The following is a 20,225-nucleotide window of genomic DNA, read 5'->3' as shown; positions in this document are numbered from 1 at the left end:
CCTGCCAGCAGCCGACGGCACCGGGCTAAGCAACAGTCGCTCAGACTGGCAACATCCCTGGGGAGTGAGCCCTGGGGGATCCCAACCTGGGGTGCAGGAGGGGCCAGGGAGGCTTCCTAGAGGAGGTGTGATCCGCAGACTGCCTGAGCCAGAGAGATGGAGAGGAGGGGGAGCAGGGAGGTGCTCGGGCTCCTGGGGGTGGGGGTGGGGAGGGTGGAGGAGCCAGAGATTCCCCAGGGCCACCAGGGGAAGCAGGTCCAGGGAGGACGGCCACCACACTTCACCCGTGAGCCACAGGTGGGACTTGCAGAGCACACCCAGGAACACAGCTTAGAGGCAGGGAGGCTGAAGTCAGGGGAATGGGAGGCAGGAGGGGCCCCCCTGCACACCGAGTGAGCTCCCCACACGCACTCACCCCTCGGCCTCTTCTGCACCCTCCTGTGGGCCTTGCAGACATAGCTGTCCCTGGGGAGGGAACACGTTTGGAGCCCCAGACATGTCCCCCAAACCCGCTCAGCCTCAATTTCCTCATCAGTGTGATGGTCCTCAAATCACAGAGCTCAGAGAGTTGCTGCAACAGAGAGCAGCTGTGTGGGCGGAGCTTCCAGAACCGCATACAAAAAACACGGCGGGCGCAGATGCCCACGGACACACACGCATGCACACACATGGATGCGTGTACACACGTGGGTGCTCGCACAGACACGCCCATCCACACTAGCAAGCCCACATGCACACAGGTGCACGCGCAGACCCGAGCGAGTACTTGCACACAGCACACCGGTTCTTCTCACGCCCCAGTCTCCACAGGTGTGGCCTCGGCCAGGATTAACAGACATCAGACACACACCCTGATTCTAAGAAAACAGGGACCCGATATTCCTGTTAATAAGCCCAACAACACATGCTCCAGTAAAAAGTCACAAGCAGACAGTCCTCTCCACCATCCCTCTGATCCGTGCTCTCGGTCCTGGTCGGTGAGCCTGCCCCGCACCTGCCCCAGACTCGCTCCGCCCCCCACCTCCCAGCACGGACCTCCGGAAAAGCCTGGTGTGCACGCTCAGATCTGGACCTGGGGCTTGGAAGGCATGGCTCCTCCCCTGCCCCGTCCCCAAGCAATAAGTGACAGTTTTTAGAAAGTGTCAATGTATTCCCAGCTGTTGTTGCCAGAAAAAGGAAAAAAAGAAAAAACCTTCCTTGGTTTCAAGGAAACTCACAACAACTTCAGAAAAACGCGTGAACATGATGGATGTGCTCATTTCCCTGAAGATTCAGCCAAGGCCAGAGGCCCCGCGTTTGGCACATGCGGTTGGGGCCGCTGGAAGTGGGCCGGGCAGGGGACCGGGGGCCCTGTTCGGGTCTGGCATGGCTCCTTCCCGGGCAACGCCGAGCTTCCTGAAAGGAGCCAGCCTTTATTCCCCTTTATTCCCAGGAATAACGGCTCTTGACATAAACGAGTCCCGCTAGCAATTAGCCGTGATTAATGCAGAGCCTCACCGCAGAGGCAAAGGAAGTTCGTAGTCCCCGGGAGGAGGTGGGCGACAATCGCATATTCATGGATCTGGAACAAATGTGCGTTTAAGGGGAGTGGGGGAGGCTCCCTGGGACTTCTTCCAGCCCCAGCTCTTGGCCTGGGAATGGGCCGAGACGCAGCGTGGCCATGACTGCGGACAGGACCGGGGTCAGGGGACTGAGGCCCACCCCGGCGACTCCCCACTGTCAGACCCAGCCACAGGGAGCCTTCGGGCCGAGACCTGGATGAGCCACACCTGGGCTGAACACGACACACATCCGCCCCTTCGGCCACCATGACGGCTTGACCCCACCCCATGGGGAGACACCCCGTCACCCCACTTCACAGATGAGGACTCCAGAGCTCAGAGAGGTCAGGGAGCTTGGCCACCACGCAGGGCCATCCTTGGGAGCACAACACTGGAGCCAGAAGCCTGCTGGGTCACTCTCTGCCCAGCCATTGTGGCATTCCTTGGTTTCCCTAACTGAGAAGATGGGGATGATGGGGACCCACCTAGTCTGGGGCTGGGATGCTGCCGGGCACCCCCTGCGCCCTGCCTTCACACCTGTCTCCTGGGGCCCACGTGAGCCCAGTGACACCTGAACTTCAGAACCCTGGAAGCCTCCTAGGTGGAACCTAACCTGGCCTCTGCTGGAAGCCACCCCTCCCCCGCCCCCATCTGTCCCCAAGATTCCTGTCTACTCTCCCATGGTGGGGAAAGAAGGGCTGCTGGGGCCGTCAGCAACTCTTCTTACTGTAATTTCAGGGCTCATTGGTGCTCGGTAATTAAAGGGCCATAGGAGAACTCATCGCCCCTAACTCAGCATTAGGGCCTGAAATGGGCCTCAGCAGCTCCACCAGGGACAGTCCCCACTGCACAGAGAAGAACCAGGCTCCCGGACAAGTGTTAGGGGACCCACCAAGCCGAGGGGCTGCACGTGCACCTCTCCCGGGCTGTGAGTGACTCAGCCACCATGAGACAAGACCTCCTTCTGTGCTGAGCCTGTGTCCCCCACATATCCGTTAGCCTGCAGGCCTTCAGCGGACTCCCATCTCGGTAGATGAAACTCCATCCCTCCCACTGCCCCAGCCCAAACTTGGGCATCCCTGACTGCTTTCCTCCCCTGCTTCACGTCCAAACTTCAGGAAACCCTGCTGCCCACCCACTCGGCTCTGATCTCCAGCAAGTTTGCCTAGATTCTCCCAGCAGCTCGGCCTCCGCTCAGCCCGCCCCCAAACTTATTTCAACTCACAGCAGCCAAACAATCTTTCTAGACCTTCCAGACCTTTCTTCCCAACCTTTCCTTCGTTGTCACTCCACACACCTAAGGGGTCTTTCACACACATTTCCTGATTTGCCACCAGAAACATGATGCCTGCATCTGTCTGGGTCCCGTGTGCACACCTGCGCCGCACACACACATTGGTGAACAATGCGAGTGACCACCCGGAGCCGATCTGGCCGGCCCACGCCAACGCCCATGGCCTTGACCTTGGCGTTGAGCTCTTCATCCAGACGGCCGCCTACAGCCTCCGCCGGCCCAGCCTTCATTGTCATTCCAGGCCAGTGCCTTTTCCGAGGCCGAACAGGGGCGTTATTTAAAAGGGGGAGGGACACAAGTGGGTCCTCACGGCAACTCAGTTAATCCTCCATCGGAAATTCTAACACAATCAATTTGAGGAGAAGGCCGACATCATAACACAGTAATTAGGAACAACTTTCAACTCTCGGCTTCCTTTGAAGATTGTAATTGCAATTAATTAAACATCCTCGCTGCTCCTCAGAGTCTGTTCCAGAGGAAAGTGGAGCAGAGACGGGGGTGGGGGGGTTGCCCCGACCCCTGTTCTCAGCAGCCCAGGAATCTAACAGGGAATATAGATGCCCCTCTCTCCCTGGGAAAGCCTGTGGAGATTGTGAGGGAGAGGACTCAGCCTTGGGGCTCTGAACCAATGCCCGGGGATCCTGACCTCTTCCCCCAGGCCCCACCTGCACCCAGAATGGAAGGTGGGCCCCAGGCTCTGCAGGAGACACAGCCGCAGGCAGCCTCAGCCCCAGGGGCAGCAGCAGGACCCTGGACAGCAGAGGGGCGGCCACCCTGGCTTAACACAAGGGGACGAGGGATGGATGGTGGGAGAGTGGACAGTCATGGTGGAAACCCTGTCCTCTCCCTGTCAGGCTCTCACCGTGGGCCAGGCAGGGCCCAGGGACCTGACCGACGAGACCCACATCCTCCCACAGCCCAGGAGGAGGCCCCACAACCCAAGGCCCCAGAAGGAGTGCTGGCCAAGGGCTGCCGAGTCAGGAGAGGATAGACAGTATTCCCACAAGGTCTGTGCTCCCCAAAGCCTGGCTATAGCCGCTGCTGCCCCAGCAAGTACCAGTGCCCAACATCACAGGGGTAGGCCCCTGACACCAGAGCCACACAGTCCAGCCCGCACCACCCAGCTGGATTCTCAGGTGGCAGATCTTACGGCAACTCAGTGGGAGGAAGGTGGGGTGAAGTTTCGCCACCTGGATCCAGGCATTTCCTTCCAATTTACAAAAATGATTCCAAGTGTCATTCTTATAATTCTAGCCCCAGTTCCTAAGACTCAAAAGCCAGCCAAATGAGGAAGACAATGAAGCCAGACATGAGAGGCACATTGCCCCCGAGGATCATGCCTAAGGAAAGCTAGGGCAATTGGGCACAAATGTGCTCCGAGCATCCCAGCAGCCAGAGCAAAAAGGGCAAAGTGAGGGCTCCATGGCGCCCCCTGTGGGATGGAGAGAGGCAGAAGAAGCTGAGTCCCACCAGCAACTGCCCACACTCTCACTGAAGGGACAGCGGGCAAGGTGTTGTCCTCATGTCCTCCCAACCCCCAATCCCCGAGCTTCTTCATGTGGGCAGTGTCTTTCCTCCCTGAACACTCAGCCCCAGCAGTGGAGCCAGCACTGAGCTGGTGCTCAAAAAACAAATTAGACTTTCAACCCTGCTTTACACTAAAGGGTAGAAGTTCATTTTTCTGACCATGCTTCTCCATGGGACCAACATATCTAACTGGAAGAGAAAATGTGTGGTTTGGCAGGAAATGTCAGCCCTGGGGCCAAATCCTAGTGCTCACATCTCCTGGCTAAGCTGGACATGGTGGTCATTCCATTCTATCAGCCCTTCCATTCTACCTTACCCCAAGGCTCACAGTGCTCCAAGCCTTATTCTTACAATCCAATCAAGGGAACCCCACACCCTGGCTCCAGGGATTGATTCAGGTAACACAGCCCTAAGCCAGTTAATGCATGTTACTGACTGAATCAAATCTTGCATTCTGGATCAAACCTTACCTGAAACTCAGTTTATTTCTAGATCTTCCAGTTATATAAACCGTTTTTGAACCTTTTGTAGTTTAAGCCTGTTGGAGCCTGGCCATGGTTTTAACACAGAGTTCTAATAACACACGGGCAAGCCCCATCCCCTCTCTAGGTCTCCGTGTCCTCAACTGTCTGCCAACCCCACGGAAGTACAATGAGGATGAAATGTGGGTGTGATTGTGGAAGGCTTTGGAACTGAGAACCCCACACACCTGTGAAGAGGATGGCTCTTGGTCGGTCCCTGCAGCTCCCTTCCTGTGCACTGGGCCCTGGCCCCGCAGCCCCTGCCTCCAGCCCTTGGACAGCTGAAGCTCTGTTATCTCCCAGCCTTTGCCCGTGCCCTCCCCTCTGCCTGGAGCACCCTCCCCCAGCAGGCATGTGACTGCCTCCTCCCATTCTTCCAATCTCAGTATAAATGCCACCTCCTCCAAGAAACCCTTCCTGACCATCCTGTGTGAAATATGCTCTGTCCCTACTCATTTTCTTCCTAGCACTTATTGCCATGTTTTACTTTCTAATTTTAATCATGTCAGTGTCTTTATTAGGTTACTCATCTGGGGTCTTTGTGCCCTAGGTTAATGCCTCTGAAACTAGTGGTGGTGAAGGACGAGCGTTTTCATTTCCAGTCTGTCCCTAATACTTTAACAAACTATATTAAAAACACATTTCTAGAAAATGTTTTACTTAAATACTAAACAGAAGCCCCAAATTTTTGTCGTTACTCTCTGCAGTCATAAAATTACTCTGCCAACTTGTTTCAAGAGTTTTTAAATGGTGACTCCATCTCTGCCGTTTTGGGAGAGGTGCAAGCTCAGTCCCCACAGGGCAAGCCAAGCCGTCAGAGCAACGACCCCAGGAGGTAGTGATAAACCCCTGGCTTCCTTGCCCCTGGAGTGGGGCATGCGTCAGCTCTGGGGGGGGGGATCCCCAAAGGGCTTCCTTCCCTTCTCTGTCACTTCCCCGCTCCCCCACCTGTGTGTCACCTCGCAAATAAAGTGCACTCGAATCCATGTTTAGGGACCACTTCTGGGTGAACCTAAACAATTAATACACAACATAGGACGTACAATACCTAATGTTATTACTGCTGTAGCCCTACTGTGAGCCAAATGCATACACATTATAAAGTAACTGTTGTGCATCTCAATAAAATGGAAAAGACAAAGTCCATGGGTGGAAGGAGCCTGGAGTCCTGCGGGGATCTAAGGGAACCACTAGTGGGAGAGGAGGAAGCTGGAGACCCCTCTTGCAGAGCCCAGAAACCTCCTTCTCTTCCAGAGGTGAGCACTTCCTGTCACTGGTTCTCCAGCAAGCCAAGCAAGGCTCTGGAAAAACCATTTCTGCCCACGAGTGGGAAGCTATAAATAACTCCCGGATCAGAAGAAAGGGAAAAAGAACTCTGATTCCATCTGCACTGGAGTGAGAATGCACCCTCCCAGCGCGCCGGCCTCCCCTGCACACCTGGAGTCCAACCCCACGCCCCCAAGAAGAAACCTCAGCCTTTGGTCCCCAGGTTTGCGGAGGAAGCCGCCAGCCGGCCCACAGTAGACAGACCTGTCGCGGCGGAGGAGGCTGGCTCACCCGTGGTTGTTCCGGGCTCGCAAGAGGCATTGGGGGACATAGTAGGAGGCACCCCTTCTCCCCAGAGCCAACAGGGAGGGCGGCAGGGGAGCAGCCGTTCTGGGGACTGCGCCATGTGGCCTTCCTGCCTTAGCGGCCCTGTCCCTGCCATGTCCTCTCCCCCACCCACCCTGCACTCTCCACTCCTCATATCCCTTTTTGCCCTGCACCTACTGCCCTTCCCTCTGCCTCTCCAGCTCCCCAGACCCAAAAGCCCCTGTGTCTTGGAAAAAGGAAAACCCACTGAACTGGAAGTTGGGTATACAGACAGATCCCAGATGTTCCTTGGAGGAACCAGGACCTCGGTGTCCCGACCTGCGGGATGGGCGCGATACTCCCCACCACGGGGCTGGGGCTAGGATCCCAGAGTGCAGGCTCTGCGGGTGGACGCCAGGCCGCCGCCACCCCCATCCAGGGTCGGGTCCCTCGGCCAGCCTGCCCCGGTTGCCATGCGGATTTCACTCGTCGCTCACTGTCCGCTGGAGACCCATGTGGATCCCCGGCAGCACGGGTGAACAGGCCTGGCCCCAGGGTCAGCCCCTTGTCCCGCCCCCGCCGCCTGCCCGGGGGTGTCCAGCAAAGAGCCTGGGAGGGCGAAGCAGAGCAACTCTTTATTGGCCGCGTCGGGCGCGGGCTAGCCCAGCCTCGGGGCGCCGCCGGGGGTGGCGGCCTCGGGCCCCGCGGGCCCCGGGAAGGCGGCGCCGGAGCCGGGCCCGGGCGCCAGCAGTAGCAGGCCGGGCCGGGGCGCCCCCGCGCTGGCGTAGCTCAGGGCCAGGCGCTCCAGGCGCCGCTTGCGCGCCGCCGCCTGGGCCGTGGCGTGAAGGGGCCGCAGCAGCGCGGGGGGCGGCGCGCCCGGGCCGCGCAGCAGGAAGTCGAAGCCCGCGCGGTCGTGCGGGTCGTAAAAGAGCGGCCCGCGGGCGGGGTCGGGCCCTGGCGGCCAGGCGAACGGAAAGGGCAGCGTGAAGTCCTCGGTGAGCACGCGGATGGCGAAGTCGTCCTCCTTGCCCAGCGCGCGGTAGGCGCGCCCGATGCCGCGGAAGTGCGCCGCCCAGAGCTGCGCGTCCCCGCCGTAGATGTCCGGGAACGGGGGCTCCGGGGGCGGGGGCGCGGCGGGACCTGCTGGGCCCACGGGGCCCCGGGAGTGACAGAGGGCAAGTGACCACGTGCGGGCGGTGCCGCCGGCGGGGGGCGGGGGGGAGCGAGGAGGGAGTGAGGGAGCCTGAGAACCTGCCTCGGGGCTGGCCCTGGAAGGCGGAGGTGGGACCCCGGGGCTGACAGGGGAGGCGGGAGGCGAATTCCGGAGGGGACAGCGCCCACACACTAGGAGGGCAGAAAGGCGCCAAAGGCTGCCCACAAGAGTAGGCCACTCAGTACTGCTTGGGCGGAAAGTTCCAGACAGGGAGGAGCCTGGGGAGTTTTTCAGGGCCTCCTGAACAAGCTCTGGACCCTGGGCTCAGCTCACAGCAGCGGTTGGGGAAGGGGGTGATGTGGTCACTCTCGGTTGAAAATTGATCCTAGGCTGTGCAGAAAATGGACTATGGGAGCCCAGCCTGGAGGTCGGATCAGGGCCCAGTGAGGATGAGGTAAGGACACCGCCAGGAGAAGTACTTAGCTGGGAGGAGACCGAGAGGCCAGATGCCAGGCCTTGAGGATGGAGGTGGGGAGGAACCGGGGGGTGACAACAGGTTCCCAGCCTGGCATAGCGATCCTGGGACCCAGGGGGAGGAGCAAGCAGCCCCAGGGGATAGAGGAGTCAGGTTGGGAGGTGAATTGGTTCTGTGTCTGTTGGACACCCTCCCCTGGGGGCACATCAACTTTCCTGTGCCTCAGTTTCCCCCTTTAAAAATTGGGAACAATCAAGCCTGTTCAATGAGATGGCATTGAGGAACCTACTTTGTCACTGGAGAGTGATTTCCTAGCTCAGCCCCGTGGATGTAGCAGAGCCACCAATCCCCAGGTGGTAGAGGGGGTGGACGTGGCTCTGAGCAGGGCCGTGGACATGGCCAAAGGGGCCAGTTCAGGGAGCCTTTGTGCTCAGCACCATGGACAGCTCCAAGGTGGCCTTGGCAGGGGCCTCCCACCACTGGGCTGAAGGGTCCTGTCTTCATCCTGCAGTCTGCCTGCCCTGCAGGCTTCTTGGGAGAGCGGCTGGGTTTCAGTGCCAGTGGGTGGCGCAGGGCTGTGGGGTGTTGCCGTGAGTTGGGGATGAAAGAAAGCTGCATAGAAGAGAGGAGTTCTGGATGCCACCCCGGGAGAGGAGAGGGGAGGGCCCTGGCCACATGAGAGGAGTGCCACCTTCTGCCTTGCATTTGGCCAGGTGAGCTGATCGTTGTGGTGCAGACAGGTGAGGTGGTAAGGGTAGCAGCAAGGGGACCATGAGGAAGCCAGGGCAGTAATTCGGGTGAGGGGCTGGTGGCATGACCACAGCTGCGGTGGAAAGCGCTCAGATTGTGAATATGTCTTGAGGATGGAAGGACTGGATTTGTTGATGGAAAGGGTGGGGGAGGGGAGGGGAGAAAAGGGGAAGACGCTGGACCCTAGCAGCTGGAGGAAAGGAGGAGGTGGCTCTCAGGGTGGCTGAGAGAGGAGCAGAATGGGGTGGGGAGTCAAGAGTCTAATTTGGGGCAGGTAGTGGTGGCCTCTAGATGGGCCAGGGAAGAGGTGTAGAGGACAGCCAGCTTTGAGTCTGGAGTTGGGGCAAAGGCTCCAGGCTGGAGCTCTACACACCTGGGAGATGGAGCTGAATGAGGCCGCTGGGCCAGAACATGAACAGAGAAGGGCCTGGGGCCCCCGCTATCAATAGACCAGGGAGAGGAGGAGGAATAGGCAGTGATGCGGGAGGAAACCAGGAGCGCGAGCAAGCCTAGCGTGGGGCTCTGGAGGCCAGGCGAGGAGGAGGGGCGCTGCTCAGCCCAGAGATGCTGATAAGTCCCATCAGACGAGGCCTCAGAGCTGACCCCCCGTCTGGCAAGCAGGAGGTTGTCGGTGACCTTGAGCAGACCTGCTTTAGTGAAGTGCGGGGAAGGAAGGGCAGGTTCCAGTGGGCTCTCGAGTGAGTGGGAGGGGAGACGGGGAAGCAGCAAGTAAAACTAACCTTTGTGAGGAGTTTTGCTATAAATGGGGAGCAGAGAAACAGGATGGTAGCTGAAAGGGAAGTGGGGTCAAGAGACAGGGTACAACAGCAGCTTTTATGTTGCTGGAAAGATCTAGCAAGGAGAGAGGATGTCATGCTACTGGAGAGAGAGGGTGGGGGATGGCCCTGAGCAGGCAGGAATGTCGGCCTTGCTGGCCCTGCTCCTCCTCCTCGTCTCCCTGGCTTGCTGAGAGCAGGGACTGGGTGGACAGAGCCGTGGGCACAGGCGGCCAGGTGCCTGTGGTGCTGGGGACCTGTGGGAGTCCTTCTCCGATGGCTTTAGTGTCTTCAAAGAGGGAGCAGGGCCAGCAGCAGAGTGGGGGCGGGGGTGGCGCTTGGAGCCAGAGAGACCGGACAGAGGGAGGGATGCAGTGGGAGCCAGCAAAGACCAAGGCCCCTCAGGCTCACAGTCAGGAATTTAAAGAGCATTAGCGGGTGAGTTTATCCCCAGCTCGGCTCAGCTGTATATGGGTGCAGGCGGGGTGTGGGTGGGGAGCTGGGGGGTTGCCAGGCTGGTACAATAAAACACAGAGGGCCCAGGGAAAGAGGGTGTGTGTGTGTGCGGGTGTGATGATCATGGCAGAACTGGGTGAGCAGAGAGGGAGGGAGGGAGCGAGGGAGGCAGGGCAGGTGGAAGGACGCAGAATGTGCTGGAAACAGTGGACTGTGACTCGCCCAGGAGGGCAGGAATCCTGCTCTGAGGGCCTGAGCTCGGGAGAGACTCTGGAGAATGGGGTCAAGGCCAGGCTGTAGTTCGGGTGCTGACAAGGCCAAGGGCATGACAAGGGCGAAAGTGGGGGTTGGGGAAAGGGGGACAAGATGCTCCAGAGGAGTCTGGAGAACTGAGGGGCCAGGGTGAGGGAAGAAATCAACAAAGCATAGCCACAGAGATGGAGAGAGGGTCAGGGCCAGAGTCCCAAATTCAAGGGGGTGGATGACTGCCCCTCTCCAGGAGGGGTAATGGGTGTGTACTTCTGAGGACCTGGGATCCAGCACTGGGGTTTTAAGGAGGCAGTGAGGGAGGGGGGCAGAGAATGATCTGGAAGGGGCCTAAGGAGTGGGGAGAACCCTTGGCCCCTCCAGGCTCAGGGCTCCAAGGGCTGCAGGACCCCTGGGAGGGCTGCAGGGCAGTGATCCTAGAGGAGAGCAGGAAGAAGGGAATGTTAGGGGGTGAGGTCAGTGCCCGCCCCCGGCCCTGACCTGCTGCGTGACCTTGGCAGAGCTCCCCCCCCAGGAAGAGGGGGTGGGATGGCAGCTTCCTCTCCCACATTCTCAGAGCCCTAAATGCCAAGGACACCCCTTTCTCCTCCACCCCTCCCCCCACCATGTGACTTACTTGGAGTGGCTACAGGAGGAGGGGGCAGACCTGCTGGGCTGGGGTCCCCCAAAAGAGGGGAAGCCATGTCAGCAACCGGGGATCAGGCTTGTTTACCTGGCTGCCCAGGAGACCAGGGGAGGGGCCTTCTGGCGGGGAGAGAACCTTGCAATTAAAGGGGCCCCACCTGGAAGTGGCCTGGGGCCGGGAGGGAGAAGAGTAAAGGGGGGTTGGCGGCCCCCTCCTCCCACACCCCTGCAGCTCACCTGGCCCTGCTCAGGAACCATCCGACCCCACCCTGGCACTCAGACACCTCTGGGCCCCTCCCCCCTAACCCACCCAGGTTCAAGGCCCCCACGCCTCTTCTTCCCTGATCGCTCAGCTCAGTCTCGTGTCCACAACCCCCATCGGGCACGCTCACAAGGCAACAGAGCCCAAATTCCATCCCACAGGCATCCCACCAGTATTCGGGGTCCGAGGGGCTGCGCATCAGCAGCCCCGTCTTCAGCAGCTCTAGTAGTCCCGTGAAATGGGTCAAACCAGGCCCCTGGCCTCAGGGGACCTGATGCGTTCATGTTCCCTCAAAGTGGACCAAGCCCAGTGGGGGAGCGGGGACAGGAGCCGTCAAAAGGAAGGTAGCTCATGACATGTGCGCAGTGGGTGCTGACCGCTGGGGGACAGCCTCGAAGTCACCCCAGCCTCCAGGGGTTCACCCTGGGGGGCGTTTTCCCCAGCACTGCGGCCTGCCAGGGGGCTCCAGTGTCTGTCCTCGGGGAAGACGGGAAAGGGCTGGATGCCCAGCTCAGACTGTCCTGTGTGCACTGAAGGTCCCACATGCCCAGGGCCATGCGTTACCACAACCCACTGTCTGCTGGAAGCGCACAGCGATTGGGGGGGAGAGGGCGTCTTCCAGAAGCCTGGCCCCCTCCTCTACAGCGCAAACTCACACTCATCCTTCAGGCCCTAGCTCATGCTGCCTCCTCCAGGAAGCCCTCTCCGCCTGTTCCGTACACGTCAGAGACCCACAAGGCCCAGCTGGCCCTCCCACTGGAAGTCACGTGGGGGTTGTACCTTCCTTGGTTAGAGACCTTGGGTTAAGCTAGACAGGCTCACTGCAGGCTGGGCAAACCGCATTACCTCCCTGGGCCTCAGTTTCTCCATCCATAAAACAGGGCTGAAGCAGCCTACACACTTCAATGGAAAAATTAGTGTAAGGGGGGGGTGCCTTGGTGGCTGCCAGTTAAGCGTCCAACTCTTGATTTTGGCTCAGGTCCTGATCTCAGGGTCCTGGGATGGACCCCTGTGTCGGGTTCCCTGTGCTCAGCAGGGAGTCTGCTTGAGTTTCTCTCTCCCTCCCCTCCCCCCGCTCGCTCATGCTCTCTCACTCCCAGTAACTAAATACATAAATAAAATCTTTATTTAAAAAAAAATTAGTGTACCATAGAGGAGGGATGATATAATGTGACGGAACTGGAAATGCGACAGGGTCACAAAGAACAGCCCCCATCCCTGCGGACTGGCTTCCTGACGACCTCGGGACAGGAGCTCACGGTTGAAGAACCTCCAGTCCCTGAGCCGATGGGACAAAGGCTGGAACCCTCCCCCAGCTCTTCTCTGCAAGCCCGTGCAAGTGCGTTTGACACTCACTAGCACAGAGGACAGGCAGCACACGGAACAGAGAGTCCCCGTATTCCTGAAGCTGCAAGAGTAGGAACCACACGCCCCGTGCACCCTCCAGTGTGGGCCCAGAGCGCAGGTTCTCCCTCCCCCACGGTGTCGCAGGGCCAGGGCGCTCCACGACATGAGCACCAGCCCCGACGAGTGTTCCCGGGGTCCAGCCTCCAGCCCAGACGTCCAGGCCCTGAGTGCCGTGGTGGGGTCCCGAGAAACAGTAACTCAGGGCCCGATGGGCCCCCGCACGAGGCACAGTAACCCCCTCCCGCACAAGCCACTTCCCACCCACCAGCGCCTCCTGAGCCCCTGGTCAAACCAGGCCCGGGGCTGGACATGCAGTCTGAGAGCCCAGCCCTCGCGGTCCTCGCGGGACCAAGAGCACAGCCAGCCGTAGGCCCGAGAATCAGCCACGGGCAAGTGGGTGCCTGTGTTTCACGTGACAGGGCCTGTTTTCCATCATCCCGTGCTCCAGCCGCATGGGCCACCAAACCCCAGCTCTCAGGGCAGGCAGCAGCGCTGGGGGGTGGCTCAGCCATCCACAGCATGGGAGAAAATAATGCCATTTCTGACATTCTTTTTTTTTTCTTAAAGATTTTATTTATTTATTCATGAGAGACAGAGAGAGAGAGGCAGAGGGAGAAGCAGGCTCCCAAGGAGCAGGGAGCCCAATGCGGGACTCGATCCCAGGACCCTGAGATCATGACCTGAGCCGAAGGCAGACGCTTAACCATCTGAGCCACCCAGGCGCCCGCCATTTCTGACATTCTACAGAGCACCGCTGGGCACCGCTGGGGACCAGGACCCGCCACGCCGTGGCCGCTCGGCCAGCGTGTATTAGTCCGGGGAGCGGCGGTGACAAAGAGCCCCTGGCACGGCAGCTTCAGGAAGACGGAGCACCGTCCCTCCTGCAGTGTCTGTGGCAGGCCTCCAGGCAGCTCGGCTCCACAGCCCCCCACACCCCAGGGGTGCGGGCTCCCCCCAGCTGTGGCTCCACCCCCTCACGCGTGGCCCCTGGTCGGAGGTCACGCCCCATGGCATCCCAGCCCGGAAGACGGGCCAGAGGCCGTCCTGGGCCAGCAGCTTCCTTGTAAGAACACGAGGAGAAACTGCACTTGGATGCTCTAATTCCAGGGGCCAGTTGGGTCCCCAGGCCCTCTTGGCTGCAGGGGAGGCTGGGATATGTAGCCCACACCTGAGCCGTCAGGTGCCAGCATCTGGAGGGACAGCTTCCAGCTTGCCGCAAGAATGCAGACAGACCCAGGGGGTCTTAGCTCGGGCTCCCCCAAGCACTGTATTAGTTCCCCAGGGCTACTGTGACAATCACCACCAACAGTATCACGGGGACAGAATCAAGGGTTCCGCAGGGCCGCACTCCCTCCAAAGGCTCCAGGGAGAACCTGTTCCTCGCCTCTCCCGGCTTCTGGGGGATTGCTGGCATTCCTTGTTTGCGGCCACATCGCCCCACTCTCTGCCTCCATGGTCACGTGGCCTCCTCTTCTCTCTGCGTATCAAAGCTCCCTCTGCCTCTCTCTCAGAAGGATCCGTGTGATTGCATTGAGGGACCGCCCGGAAAATCTGGGATAATCTCCCCATCTGAAGCTCTCTGACTTAATCCCAGCCCCAAAGTCCTGCTTTGCTGTACAGGATAACAATTCCCTGCTCCGGGGATTCGAACATCGACATCTTTGAGGACTGTTATTCAGCCGCCCACCAGACCTTAAGGCAAATCATTTGAGGATAAGAGGTCACTTGAGAAGCCATCCCGGGGCACACTGTAGGGGATGGAAGGAGGCTGATCCGGGCTGTTACCAGGCAAGTGGTTCTCTCCGGAGCCACCAAGGCTCCATCCCACCAGCTGATGCCCTGGCACCTCATCCAGTGGCCTCAGAGCCCCCTCAAGGAAGACAGGCTGGCATTGAAACGCAGCAAGAGGAAATGGCCGGTGACACGGGTGGGGAAACAGTGTCCTCTGCTCCCCGGTCCCCACCTTCAGGAAGCTTGCAGTCTAGTTGGAGAGATAGATAAAAGGCAAGTTAAGGGGGCGCCTGGGTGGCTCAGTTGGTGAAGTGTCTGCCTTCGGCTCAGGTCATGATCCCGGGGTCCTGGGATGGAGTCTGGCATCGGGCTCCCTGCTTAGTGGGGAGCCTGCTTCTCCCTCTCCTCTCCACTCATGCTCTTTCTCGCTATTTCTGTCTTTCTCTCTCAAATAAATAAATAAAATATTTTTTTAAAAAAAGACAAGTTAAGTCAGTAAATAAAAGAATTATCCATTGTGATAAGGCTAGAGAAGGAAACTGTCAGGGAGCTGGGGCAGAGGCAGGGGCTGTGGGGACACCCCATGTACTATTTTGTGGTCCAAGACAGCTTCTTGGGGGAAATAACATTGAGGCTGAGGTTAAGGAAGGACAGTATGTCATGTGAAAGGGAGAGAAGGAGGGTCTGAGAAACCCTTTGCATATGCAAAGGCCCTGTGGCAGGAAAGACACAGCGTTTGAGGAACAAGAACTAGCCCAGGAGGCCATGGCTGGTGAGCAGTGAGCTCACTGGAGAAGGGAGAGCACCAAGGAGACTGGGGGACCAATAGGGGCCAGTCCCCTTCTCCAGCTGGGAGTCACAGCCCAAGTGTTCCTTCCACCACCATCTCGGCCACCTCCCTTCTCAGCAGGGCTCCTGCTGCATGTCTTCCCTTCTCTGCCTCCCCGTCACTAGAGATGCAGGTGCCTGTCTCCTTGACAAGCCAGCCAGGGTGTCCAGGGGAGCGAGCAGTGCGGGGAGAGGCAAGCAGACCCTGCGGGACTTGCCCGGCGCAGCTTGAACCCCCAGATAATCCCCTCCTGGCACTGTCACTGCCTCCGAGTTATTTTTAAAATCTCATTTTCAGAAAGTGGAGGAGAAAACCTTTCCCCACTTTTTTCTGTGAAAGATTCAGAGAGGAGTGTGGAAAGAGGAGCGGACCCTGGAAGACAGGGTGTGTCCCGGGCAGCGCACCTGCAGGGACCTGGGGCCTCTGCCGACTCAAGGAGCGGGACCCTCCGGGGCAGCCTCCACAGAGGAGCCCATCCGCTGCTTTCACCCGGCAGGCATGTTACGGGCACCTACTAAGTGCTGGAGCTCAGCAGGGAGAACGGGTCTCCACCTTCATGGGGCACAGGGTCTGGTGGAGACCATGGTGATGAGCCAAGGGCCCACAGGGGGCTCTCCCAAGAGCCTGGCCATCAGGAGCCGTGACAGGTGGTGGAGGACAGGGAGGGTGCCAGCATGCGTGGGCAGAGCAGAGTGACCCTGGGTGGGCTGGCAGCACCCAACTGACCCCAAGGGCCGGGAAACACAGGCGCCTGTAGGGGGGCGCTCTCAGGGAAGAGAGTAACTCCCTGATCCAGAAAGTTCTGGAGCAAGAATTGGAGCCACAGAGCCCAAGGCCCAGAGGAAGAGAAGCCGCGAGAAGACCTAGAGCCTGGTCCTGGGATCCCGGCCCAGCACTCGAAGCCACTTGAGGCTGGACCCCTTGTGCTCAATGGGTTTAAACATCCTGAGAGGGGGTCAGGTGGTCAGATGGGGCCACTGTGCTCCTGGGGGAGGGTCCTCTGGAGGGAAACTTGTCTGCCTGGCACCTGCTGTCAGTACCCCAGCCTCCCCCATCCCACCTCCCAGAGGCGCCCAGATGAGCTCATGTTGAAGCAACCTCAGCAGGGAGCCCAGGGAAAGCAGGGGTGGCCTCACAGAGGAGGTGACCTGGGCTGGGGTGGGAGGCTTCTGAGGGCAAATAGGGGCGTGCAAGAGGTTTCTTCAGGAAAGCAGGGGTGTGGTGGGGAGGGATTGGGTGTTAAAAAAAATTATTCAGAACACTTGTTGAAGAGGGTGAGATGGATTTGTTCCCATCACAACAGGTGCAGGGACCAGCGCTCTGGGGTCACTCTGGGGTCCAGTGTGGGAGGGATGAGGAAACTGATCAGATGTGGAGGGCTGTGGGGGGTGGAGAGTGAAGGATTCTTCCTAAAACTGGATGTCACCAGAGGGCACAGATGGGCCCAGGAGAAGGTTCCAGAGCCTGACCAAGCAGAGAATCTTTGTCAAGGGCATTCCAGGGGAAGGCATCGCATAAAGCCTCAGAGGCTGACCTGGCTGCAGCTGGGAGCAGGGAGGGGGTGGGGGCAGAGGGGCGGGGCCTGGGCAGCAGGGCAGGGGCTGGGCTGTCAGCCCCGGGTGAGCCCCCTCCTCTCTGGGGCAGGAACAGCGTCCCCTGGTGTGGTCCCCGGCAGGAGTGGAGCTGGAGGGAGCCCTGCAGAGGCGCGGAGGCGGAAGCGAGCTGGCGCCTCCAGGTGGGTAGTGGTGTCAGCACCCGTAGGTTGCCCAGGGTCCCCTCCCCAAACGCCTTCTGGGCTGGGAGGGCTGCTGGGTGGGGAGAGCGGCAGGGACGCCGCTGCCCGGACCTGCCTGGGCCCGCAGCGCCATCTGCCGGCCACGTGGCGAGGCACAGGCGGGCGCCTACCCCAGGCCCCGCCTGCCTGCTTCCTATGCTGGGGAGGAGGGAGGAAGAGGGGGAGGCGGGAGGAGGAGGGGGGAGGAGGGGCGAGAGGGTCAGCAGGCCTCCTCCGCACGCCGGGATGGAGTGAGGGGCTCCACCTCTGACCAATGTGTGACCTCCGGCCTGGTTCCCACCCTCACTGAGCTCCATCCCAATCCAGGGTGGTGAGCACACCCAACTATGAGAGGCAGCCAGGAGGCTGGGAGCCCACGTCCAGCAGAGGCGGTGTCTCTGGTGCGGATGGGGCTCCCTAATTCCTGGCAGGCTGGGGGGAGACGGGCACGTGGCATGACCCAGCCAGGGGTGGTTCAACCCTGACATCTTGCCATTTTCATGGTGAGGCGGGGGTGGGGAGAGATGGACAAATGCCAGCACCCAGGTCTCAGTCGGTGACCCTCCCCGTGTCCCCTGGGGCGGAGGCGGGTCCGCAGAGGAGGCTCGTCCACTCCCACCCACCCAGGTGTGATGTTCGAATTCCCTGGACATCCAGCCTCCCCCGAAGCCTGCAGAGACAGGAGTGCGCCACCTCTGAAGAGCTCCTTCATGTTACTTGGCCAGGACTTGCCGGAAGTTCTCCCCCAGAAACGAGGTTGCAGAAAACCTGCCTCGCCATTCATTGATCAGGGCCTTGCAGGAACCCAAAAGGCCCAAGGGGCCCTGGGAAGGTCAGGGCCAGAACCTGCGAGGCCCCCAGGCTTGTCCCCTCCTCTGTCTCCTCCCTTCTGCCTGGACCCCTAAAGGGGGGATGGGCAGTCCTCGGGGGCCCCCCTCCCAACCCCAAGGTCTCACTCTTGGCCCCAATTTCAAATTCCCAAGTGGAAGAGAGACTGGTTGGACCATCTTGCCCAATCAGCCTGGCAAATATCTGAAAAGGAGCTCTCTGAAGAAAAACAAGGGTCCTGCTCGAGGCATTGTGTGTGTCCGTGGTGGAAGTCCCTGCACCGCGGCTGATCTCCCACTACCAGGGTGGCTGCAGTGTGCCCCGAGTGGGCAGAGGTGCGGGGTGACTCCCCACAGATAGGTCCTTAGCTGCAAATAACCCCTAGGGCACAGTGAAATCTAGTCCAATAATCAGGAAGTGATGAGTTTGGGGTATTTATTACCTGTTTTTAATATAATGCATTTAACTATGAGCTTCTATGGCTGTATTTAACAACCAACTCTCCACATTCCTGAAAATTTAACAATAGTCATGAGAGCCATTTTGGGGCCACTCCAGCACACCCCTGACCAAGGCCACTAAGCAGAAGAGTTCCCGGGACATGCCCCAGAGGCATCGGAGGACGAGTCTCAGAGAAGGGGCGCTCCCCCCAAAAGCCTGTTCTGGCAGCTTAGCAGGATCCGCCTTTCTGGGGACCCTCCTCCACAAATGAGTGTATGGGCCCAGTTCGTAGCAGTCCCCTTCGGCACACTGGGTCGGAGGAACTCGAGCTCAGGGTTTCCAGGCAAACCAGGGTACATGCAGACCCTTCCATTTCAGAGCGACCCCAGGAGTGGCTTCACCTCTGAGCCCTGGGGAGAATCACAGCTCCCACCACCTGGGCTTGTGGTCTGGTACAGGACTCCAGGTGACAAGCTCAGAGAGCGCCGGGGACCTGCGGAGGCCTCGATAAACCTACCATCGTCCTAACTCACCTCGCCCTCTGCCAGCCTGTCTCCTCCCCTACCACCTGCTGAGAATCCAGACACCCATCCCATGGGAGCAGCGTGAGGTTTAACCCCAGGCAGACCCAGCGAAGGCGCCCACGATGCCCAGCAGCTAGGCCGTGTTGGGCACCTGTCCTGCACCAAGCACCGCTCACAGAAAAGGCGGTTGAATGTCAGAACCACCTGGGGGAAGGCGGGTATTGCCAGCCCCCGTTTAGAAAGAGATCACGGCTTCAGAGAGGTCATCCAGCCAGCAGTACCAAAGCTGGAGTTTGAACCCCGGGGGCCCCCAAGCCTCGGGGGTGAGCAGTGGTTGTCTGTTGTCTATGAGACACATGGCTGTTTCCAGAAGGCAGGGCTGACTGCACAGTGTGGCCGCAGGTGCTGGAAGCCTAGAGCCTGGCTGGGCAGAGGGAGATGCTCATGGAGCTGCAGGTAGCTGGCCCAGCAGCGGGTCCCGGCCCCAGCACTCCCTTGTCCCTGCAACACCCTCACCCTCAGCCCCCCACTCACGAACCCCACCTGTAAGGCCTCCAACATCCGAGTATGGGGACAAGGGGCCATGCTGGGACCCGCTTTCTCTGCAGCCTTGCATCTGGACTATGGCCCTGTGGAAAGGGAGCTCATAAAGAACCTAATTCTGCCACTTTTCCCTGGTACCGAGCATGTATCAGATATCTGGTGCTGCGTAACAAATGACCCCAAAACTTAGCGGCTTAAAACAACACACATTTACTATCTCACAGTTTCTTAGGTCAGGAATCCAGGCTTGGGTTAGCTGGGTCTTTGGTCTCAGGGTTCCTCACAAGCCAGAGACAGAAGGGCTGAGCCCAAGGCCACATCAGGAACACACATGTACTGTGCCCAGGACAGTGTCCAGTTCCACAGCACTGGCCCTGGGAAACGGCCCAGAGCACTGGAACCATTGTGACCTCAGGGGTTAGGTCAGGGCCCGCTGGGGCAGGGGAAGGGGAGACACAGAGATAGGGCTGCCCCACCGGGCATGAGGACAGAGCTGGAGGCTGGGGCCTGTGGGTTCTCCAAACCGCACCCCAACATGGACGGGCAGCACTCGGAAAAGCCACACAGCCACAGCACGGCTGATAGGACGTCATCAACCATGTCCCAGAACTCCAGGTCAGCCCAGCGCCAAGCTGGGGCATGTGGGAACCCAGAAGGGGACGCCCGATGCCCTGCTTCCCACAGGTACCCTGGCTTCTCCATCTTTCAGGAGCGGGCCTCCCTGCAGGACAGCAAGGGGCACGCCCGGGGCGCATCTGAGGCTGACCCAAGGAAAGAGGAGTCCGTGCAGCCAGGAACAGCGGTGGGTGGCGGGCGGGATTGGGGTTGAGCTCCACCCGGCAGCCCTTGACTCGGTGGAGAGGAGGCTGGGAGGGAGGCTATTGCAGCCAAATGCGGCGTGGCTGTCGGCCGCTTGTGGGGCTGGCAGCG

The 20,225-nt window shown here is 59.6% G+C and overlaps 2 protein-coding genes across 2 annotated transcripts in view; one reads left to right on the top strand and one right to left on the bottom strand.

The window, feature by feature from the left end:
• Positions 1 to 1,578: 1,578 nt before the first annotated feature.
• Positions 1,579 to 11,015, bottom strand: C4H8orf90 (chromosome 4 C8orf90 homolog). The gene is given in 5 exon segments (XM_081817148.1): positions 1,579 to 1,664; positions 2,936 to 3,084; positions 7,201 to 7,236; positions 7,238 to 7,595; positions 10,937 to 11,015. Coding segments are annotated over 5 exon segments (708 nt in total).
• The window catches only part of LOC102739704 (maestro heat-like repeat family member 5), a 76,760-nt gene continuing 65,194 nt past the window's right edge, over positions 8,660 to 20,225 (top strand). Inside the window, exons 1-3 of the mRNA XM_081817147.1 lie at positions 8,660 to 8,796; positions 16,830 to 16,920; positions 18,607 to 19,910. Coding sequence (XP_081673273.1) covers positions 19,777 to 19,910 — 134 coding nt within the window. The 5' untranslated portion in view covers positions 8,660 to 8,796; positions 16,830 to 16,920; positions 18,607 to 19,776. The remainder of the gene's footprint in view (positions 8,797 to 16,829; positions 16,921 to 18,606; positions 19,911 to 20,225) is intronic.

Source organism: Leptonychotes weddellii, chromosome 4, assembly GCF_054177405.1.
Source record: "Leptonychotes weddellii isolate Sample4059 chromosome 4, ASM5417740v2, whole genome shotgun sequence".
NCBI classification, from domain to species: domain Eukaryota; kingdom Metazoa; phylum Chordata; class Mammalia; order Carnivora; family Phocidae; genus Leptonychotes; species Leptonychotes weddellii.
Note: the sequence above shows the minus strand (reverse complement) of the source record. Positions and strands in the feature narration are given on the sequence as shown.